Consider the following 8,705-nt stretch of genomic DNA (forward strand, 5'->3'; position numbering starts at 1 on the left):
CACACACACACACACACACACACACACACACACACACACACACACACGTATATAACAAAACCAGCTACCAAGGGCTGGGGAGGAGGTTCTGTGGCTAAAAGCACTAGACCAGAGTCTAGGTCTTGGCGACTCCAGCTCCAGGGAACCAGCTGCCTCGCCTCCGGCCTCCACAGACAGTGACATTCATATGCACAGACATCACACTCACGAACATAATCAACATCAAAATAGCCAACATTTTAGAAACATCTGCCGGCTGCCGCTGCTGGTGCACCCCCACGCCAGACACTGCAGCACACCGCGATGCCTCTCATTAACTTGTGTCCCAAGTATGACTGAGATGGTCTGGGTGGCCAGCCTGGCTTCCTGCACACTGGAGGACTTGGCTGTTACATTGACGGAAGCTGAGTTCTGATTTCCTTCCTGCGTTTCCTCGCTGACCCAGTAACCATAGGTGTTGAAGACCTATCACCTATCGTAGAACACACTGCCTGACTCTTAAGAAGGTTATTACTGCTCCAACCTGAAACGGACGGTCTCTCTTACAGAAGTATCTCACATCTTTAGTAATTCCCAACAAGTAGCAAATGCCACGTTTCACATGATAAAAGCCACCCATTGAAACAGCTGCATTAAGAAAATATTCCGAGTTTGACAAGATGGCTTACGAGATAAGGGCATCTGCTGTCAAGCCTGACGACTTGAGTTCAATCCCTGGAACTCACATGGTGAAAGGAGAGAACAGCTTGTCTTCTGACTTCCATACTGAATGGATGTGTGCACATGGACATGTGGGCACACAAAGACACACAAAAACAAGTAAGTGTAAAAGAAAACCCACTTGTACCAGGTAAACAGAGAAGTCATCACCACTTAGGATGTGAGAAAAACTTAGTAAAAATAAATAAATAAATCAGCAGTTTATTTTTATGTTGGTAAAATCAGCCTTCTGCTTGCTTCAGCAGGAACTAAAGATCAGCTGCAGACACATCATTTCAGTTCTTTAGTTTACTGGATAAACGCCAGGCCCAATTTTATCTGTAGTCCAGACTTTGGAATTTGGGTAGCTACTGAGTATCTTCTTTCATAAAACACCAGATAAAATCACATAGGATACAGATAAGTGATTTACCATTATACGAACATATGCCCATGCCAAATAAAGAGATAAAACATACTTTTATTGATTTACTAGAAAGAAAAATTCAAAGTGATAGGCAATCACAGTCCTCAAATAGCCCGTCTTGAAGCTGTCTTCTGAGAACCCACAGTTGTTTCGAGAGTTGCAGTTTAATCTAGCCACACGCAGTCTCCGTGCTGTGTGATTGGCTCTTCCTTGGTCCCGGTGAGTACCACGCACTACTGCATACATAGCAGTGCATCCCCAGGCTCGTTCTTCACTGCACGGAGGACTCCTGTCACACAGCTCCACGGCAGTGGTCTCGCATGGCAGTGCACCAGCAGGCAGCACCCTGCACCTCAGGGTGATAGGCAGCAGGAAGGGAGTTTTAAAAGACCTTCCTTTTGATGCTTATGATGTGTGTGTGTGTGTGCGTGTGTGTGTTTATTTGAGTGTCATGGCCTACAGAGGTTAGAGACCTTGGATTCCTTGCAGCTGTAGCTGCAAGGTGTCCTCAGCCAAGCATCCTGGGGGCTTAGAACTAAATCAGGATCCTCTGCAAAAAGCGGCTAAAGCTCTTAACAGACAGGTATTAACTTCTTGAGAGCAGAGTCGGGTCCATTTAGTCACCATTGTGACGGGGGCCTCTGTATATTGAAGAACAAGTTTCAGGAGGAACTGTAGACTTGGTTGTGAAATGTGGTGCTTACTGGAACCAAGAAGAAGAGAATCCCACTGAACAGAAACTACGGGTGTGGCTAGAACTGCATTGTGTAATGCTTGAAAAAGCTGAGTTCTCAAGAGACAAAGTCACAGTGTGGGCTGTCTGGGGCCATCACAGCTTCTGCTGAAATAAGACTATAATTGTACTCACATGGAACTCACACTTCTGCTAAATGTATTACAAAGATTTTATGGTTGCCTAATGTCTTGATGTGCTAAAAATGCACGAGAAGCCAAAAATGACTTATGTTTATGTATACTAACTTATCACTACCTACTCTTCACACATAACTTTGTAAGAAAGGCAGTAGGGTGTATGAGAAAGGACACAGAAACCACATCACCATGGCATGAACCCCAGGGAAAACCACTGTTTGACCTTCACCCAGCACTGACCTTCCTAAGCTACAGGTTTTCAAGTGAATACAATAATATCTATTTTAAAACAATACCTGGAGAAAGACACAAGATAAAACAGGTAACAGCTTAGCTTGCAACTTACTAGTAAACCCTAACTACAAGTTTACATATTGTACTCTTCTCTGAAGTATACTTTAACATTTTCAAAAAGGCTTTATAGATTAAAGATTTACAAGAATCACTGAATGAAGGCCACTCAGTCACGTACCTCCTACCGCAGGCATCTTCCTCTTTGCACGCTGTACTTAGTGTTGAGAAAGGCCTAGCTCGCACTTCTTGCTGCTCTCTCTAGTTAAACAAGATAAGCCATGAATATCAGAACAACACTCAAAGGACTGCGTTAAGCTCCCCTCTGAACGCTCGTTACTGCAGAGCCATCCAGGTCTCTGCAATATCAGAAATGCTGTGCTATGACAATGAACACTAACTGCCGTGGTTTCACTCTTTTTGGTCCAGTGTAAAAAAAATGACTTCAAAGATAAAAGCATAAGGGTAGTGGGGCCGTCACTGTCTTTAAGCCCCTTGGTCTATGGGAAGCATTGCAATTAAAAGCTTCTGGAGAGGAGTCATCAAGCCACAAAACAAAGTAAATTCGAACTGGAGATGGCAGAAGTTGCACTTGGTTTGCTTCTGGGGAGGAAGGTGCACTCCCCTTCCTAAGGCTCCTTAGTCTTTTGTACTCTGTTCTTTCTGAGGTGAAAAAGGTTCTCTTTAGAGGACCTCTTAATCATAGACAAAATGCACCTCCCATTCTCCTGTAACATGCTTCTGGACAAATGTTTTCCTTCTCTTCAGATATTGGCAAAACTGTATACTTAAATTAAAATATTTACAGTAAAATAGTTCATTTCAAATGCAACTAGCAGATCTGTAATTACTATCTATCAAGTGAAATGTTATACCTGCCACATTTCTTAATCCTCAACCAACAAATAATCATGGATTTATATGAAGCATCAAAATAAAATACTGACGGCGAGGAAATGGCTTAGCTATTTCTTGCAGATGACCCATGTTTGGTTGCCAGCAACCAGGTCAGGCAGCTCACAATCAGTCACCGGTAACTCCAGTTCCAGGGGATCCAACATCTCTGGTCTCTGTGAGTCTCATGTGCACATACTCACACACAGACACATACACATAAATAAAAAAATTTTTAATCTTAAAAATAATGAAATATTAGAATTTCTTCCCTCCATCAACTCCATCCTGGGGAGCAATAGGATTAAAAAAGAATCAACAACATCAGGACAAGAACTGCGGGGTCTGAAAGCAGTCACTTGACTCCTCTAGGCAGACTGCTCCCTGGTAAATCAGCTTTGGGGATGCTGGTGCTTTGGAAGAAATGTTTAAAGAATGAATGCCAATCCATTGCCAAAATGGAGCCTAGGGCTTTGATTCATGGGCTGGGGAAAGGACCTCACACTTGTCCTGGCTATGTGATTTACTCTCGCCCTAGGAACCTCAGTTATACGCAACGACAGAGTATAAGCAGCTGCCTAGCAGTTAGACTCTCAATGTCTGTTCTCACCACTCAGCTTTCACCTTGAGCCCTGTTACTTTCAACTCTATTGAACTTTTGGTGTTAATTTGTCTGTTACTTCCCGTCTAGTCATGGACACACTCATCGGTCTGTGAGCGGAATCTGGCAATTTTTTCATTTATTAAGACGAAGGGTGAGCCTGGGTCAGTATTCCTCGGTATTCTTGAGAAGTCAGGGACCCAAGAACACATGTGAACACATCTGAACTATATAGTACTGATATTTTGGTACTGGAAAAGATTATTGACATTAATGTTCTTATTGATTACATGATTGGAACATCTAAATAGAAACTGCTTTTAGCACACCCACACTGGAGCTACACCTATACACACACATTTATGCTTGCCACCCACTGAGCTGATACCTGATGCTTTGGGTATTTTTTTATATTCATGTTATGCAGTAAATTTAAGGTTTAAAAATCAGCACTTACATGGAAAAACTGTGCATCTACTTACTATTACTTCCTCAGCTTGTCGAACCAGATCAGCAGTTTTTGCCTCCAATTCTGCATTTAAACGTCTAAAAGCAGAAAATAACGTAATAGTTTGGTTATATTCAAATTCTAAAAATAAAAATAATTAAATTTGGGCAATTATATTATAATCAATGTATGCCAAAGCACACACCACATTTTTAGTCTAAAATGAACATAGCTCCTAGAATGCTCCCCTCTTCCCACCTCTGGTAGGGATGCAAGCATTGCCTTGCCTTTCCATGGCCCTTTACTCATATCTTCCATAAAGTAATTAGCCAACAAATTAGACAAGAGCAAACTAAGTGAGTTCAACTCAGCTTCAGGATTATCCTACCTGTAGAGAATTCAAGTTCCAACAAGCTCAAACTCAGGGGAAATGCCTCTCTACTAGGAGGAAGAGAAGCCAGAACTGCCTCGCAGCTAGAAGTAGATGAACTACAAAATATAGGCCACAAAGACTCCATGCACAATCTCAGGTGAGGGGCCAGTGGTGAGGTAGAAGGATCACCTATAATTCAAACATGTGGAGGAGGGGTCCAGATTCACTTCATCAGGATGATTCAGAGACACTCTGCCAACCTTCCTACAATATTAGTGGAGAAGAAAGGTAAGCTGGTAGAGGGAAATTCAAAGCCAAGCTACAGGGACTGCTTCTCATCTAGAATATAAGTGCTCTGAAAGCAAATCCTGATAAAGATGACTTTTAAAAAATAACAAATCACATTAGTCACCAAGGGAGAGCAGGCAGGCACAAAATGGGAGGGGAGGGACTTACACTCTAAAAAGCAGAGACAAACACAATAAAAAAATTTAATTAGAATTCTAATCTGAAAGAGAGAAAAAGAGGAGAAACAGAGAAAGTGAACTGTCTCCACAGTTGGTTCCTAGCGAGTGCTGCTGTTTTGGGAGGTGCGGCTTTGGGGGTAGGCCACTGGAGAGGTCTTAGAGGCTTTTAGTCCAGCTTCACTTCCTGCCTGAACACTCCATTTCTTGATCCAGCCTGCCATAAACTCCTGTCATATACACTGTGACCTGAATTAAATTGTGGAGAAAAAGTTTTGATATATACTTTTTTAAAATTACATTTAGTCAAATTAGTCAAGGAAAACAACTTTGTAAAGCTTGATTTAGAGGGAACTGACCCAAACCGTGGAGCAAACTTCAAATATAATGATGAACTATTAAAAGTGAGCTCTTGGGCTGGAGAGATGGCTCAGAGGTTAAGAGCACTGGCTGTTCTTCCAAAGGTCCTGAGTTCAATTCCCAGCAACCACATGGTGGCTCACAACCATCTACTATGAGATTTGGTGCCCCTTTCTGGTGTGTAGGCATACAGGCAGGCAGAACACTGTATACAGAACACTATTGATACATACATACAAATAAATAAATCTTAAAAAAATGAAAAAGTGAGCTCCTCAGCCAGGCAGTGATGCACACCTTTAATCCCAGCAGGTGAATCTTTCTGAGTTTGAGGTCAGCCTGGTCTACAGAGTGAGTTCCAGGACAGCTAGGGCTACACAAAGAAACCCTGTCTCAAAAAATAAAAATAAAAGTGAGCTCCTCAAAACTACAGCTGTGGTAAGGAGGCCCGTAGTTACTGTTTGCTTTCCACTTGGATTGTCATAAACAGGGGAAAGGGAATAAACCATTCTAATCAGCAAGTGGCAGACTAGAGCGGAAATCCACTGTGCTGTACAGCGCAAACCAGGGCTGGGCAGTGCTGAAGATGTGCATATTGCTAACAGCTGCATTCTGTTGTTGCTGCATTTGCAACAAATTAGCTCAAATGCTTTAAACTGAAAAGGTTAAAATACGCTTTTTCATTAATTAAGGGTATATCAAATGACAAATAAAGCAGACATAATCTCTGCCCTATAGAGTTTAGAGCCCAGTAGAGAAGGCAGAATTAAAAAAAAAAAAAAAAAAAAAAAAAACTAAACTACTGCTGGGCACGGAGGTCCAAGCCTTTACTCCCAGCACTCTGGAGGCAGAAGCAGATGGATCTCTGTGAGTTCAGGGCCTTGGCTACACAGTGAACTTCAGGACAGCCAGGGGAATGTGAAGAGCCCTTGCTTCAGGGAAGGAAAAGCCATCAAGTGAGTTGATTTTAACAAAATACGCTAATTGATTTTTCTTTTTATTAAACAACTAGGACCCTGTCTAGCACAGTCAATAGACCCTCTGGGCTTTACAGTCCAAATGCAGGTGTGATTTCCCTCAAAAGCAACCCATGTCCCTTGTGACTGGAGAGTTCCACCCTATATATGTGACAGAGGGACAGCAGGTGTCAGAGCTGTCGAAGCTTTGCAAGTGCAGCAACAACAGAATCCAGTTTTAAGCAATGCAACGAAAAGATGAAGTGAAGATGAAAAGGTTGCTCTGGCAAGGGGATGGGGGTGGGCGGACAACTTGCCAGAGAACAAGACAAGGAATATCATCCTCCCCCCCGTCCCTCCCGCCGTAGACAGGACCTGAGTCATTTGGAAAACAAGCCTCCAAGAAGAAATCTGCACAAAGTAAAATCTAGTACTTTGAGGATCCTCAGAATCTACTCTGAGGATTCCGCCGGCAATTCGTGCGCTCCAAGCCACTTTACAGCGAACCCTCCCGCTGCCCAACCTTCTTTGCCCCTACAAATATCTTCTCAGACTGCCCCTGTGAAAGAGCCAAGGCTAAGGGCCGATTAGGAAGGAGGGTGTCCCCAGAGGCAGCCACTCGGCACGAAGGGCATCCCGGGAACCTCCCTGGAATCCGGGGGATGCTCACTTGTACTCTTGCTCGCGGGCGAAGAGGTCCCGTCCAGCTGCAAGCTGCCCTCGCGGCTGAGTACCTGCAGCACCACGTCTCTGCAGACAGAGTTGCAGAGCTCGAGGTCAAGGGGGTCTGGCGTCCATCCGTCCCTCCTGCCCGTCCGCCCGCCGTCCCGCCGTCCTGCAGCCCGCAGCTGCTCAAGGTTTAAGAACTCACCCGCACTCCAACACTTCGACCCGCCATCTTTCCCAACCGCGGGCGATGCGGTTGCCTTGGTAACGGCACATCTTCCCGCGAGAGTTCTCAGGTCTCGGGCAGCCTCCCGCCCCAGGGCGGACTCCTTTCGGTCTCCACCTAAACCGTTTTTTGCGTGCACTTTAAGCATCAGCTCCTAGATTCTAAGGAGCCTGCCGCGACTAGCTCTTTAACCCGCGTACCTCCGAGTCCTCGGCCTGGAGGTGGAAGGGTTTACACCACGCAGACAGGTGTAAAGCCCTATCCGGAGGTCTTTCTCCAGCCTGTAGGCCAGTCTGACTCACAGTTTTTGCTAAAATTGATTTTTTTTTTCAGTGCAGCTTTCTATAGCTCTGGTTACTAACATTTTATTCACGCCACGGCCGAGAGCTCAGGCTGTCAGTTTTAGCGCAAATTTGTCCAGACATACCATCCACGATGTTAAGCTACTTCCTCTGCCAGGAGGGACTAAGAATAGTGTCAACATCAGCAGGCTATTGAGAAAGCAAATGAGCTCATGCTTAAGATCCTGCCTGCAACCCAGGTCAGGATCCGATTGTTTGAGGATAAAACTGAGAGCCCAGAAATAAGCCTTCCCGTTTACAATCCCCTGGCCTAAGGATGCCAAGGTCATTCAAGGGGAAGAGAGCGTTCTGCAACAATAGACGGCAGACAACTACAGGTTCAGACGCAAAAGAATCACACGCAAAAGAATAAACTCTGGCCAGATACAAAAGGAATTCAGAATCATAGCTAAATGAAAAACTATCCATAAGCACCATCTGTGTGAACCGTCGAGACTCTGAATTAATAGAATTTTTGCTATGCCCCCAGAAGGATAAGCCACATGTAAAGAACTATCAGAACAGAAAAGAAAAAAAAAAAAAAAAAAAAAGCCAAAGGGACTTTTATATGTATTTATGTAAAGAAAATACACAAATGACTAAAATATATAGAAAGATACTCAGTAGTGCTGGTCTTCAGGTAAACAGAAACCGAAACCACAATGAGACTCTTACCACAATGAGGTGGTAAGAAGGAGACAGGAGCAAGAAGAGGTATACGAGACAGTTGAGCCTTACGCTGTCAGTGATGATGTAAAGATCATGCTGCAGCTGGGTAAACAGTCTGGCAATTCCTTTCAAACTTACACAGTTATCCCAAAACCCAGCAGTGCATACCTACGTGTGCCTGTGTGAATGATTAGTGCCTGCCCCCGCAGCCCCCCGAAAGGCTCACTATTTGAATTCCTTGTCTTTAGTTGGAGCTGTTTGGTAGATCTTACGGCATCTTCATTAGGTGTAGCCTTGCTGGAGAAAGTCTGTCACTGGGGCTAGGCTTTGAGAGTTCCTGGCCTCGCCACACTCCCAGCCCTCATCTGGGCTTCACGTTGGCAGCTGAAGATGTGATTTCTCAGCCTCCCGCTCTGG

At 44.2% G+C, this 8,705-nt stretch overlaps 1 protein-coding gene across 1 annotated transcript in view; it reads right to left on the minus strand.

The window, feature by feature from the left end:
- Nucleotides 1–7,413, minus strand: part of Tex9 (testis expressed 9) — a 38,132-nt gene extending 30,719 nt beyond the window's left edge. The window contains 5 exon segments of the mRNA XM_055598318.1: nt 2,472–2,551; nt 4,268–4,331; nt 7,057–7,136; nt 7,258–7,301; nt 7,304–7,413. Of these exon segments, the coding sequence (XP_055454293.1) occupies nt 2,472–2,551; nt 4,268–4,331; nt 7,057–7,136; nt 7,258–7,301; nt 7,304–7,328 (293 nt within the window). The 5' untranslated portion in view covers nt 7,329–7,413.
- Between the last annotated feature and the right edge of the window lie 1,292 nt (nt 7,414–8,705).

This window comes from Psammomys obesus, unplaced genomic scaffold, assembly GCF_907164565.1.
Source record: "Psammomys obesus unplaced genomic scaffold, mPsaObe1.curated_primary_1811, whole genome shotgun sequence".
Classification (NCBI taxonomy): Eukaryota; Metazoa; Chordata; class Mammalia; order Rodentia; family Muridae; genus Psammomys; species Psammomys obesus.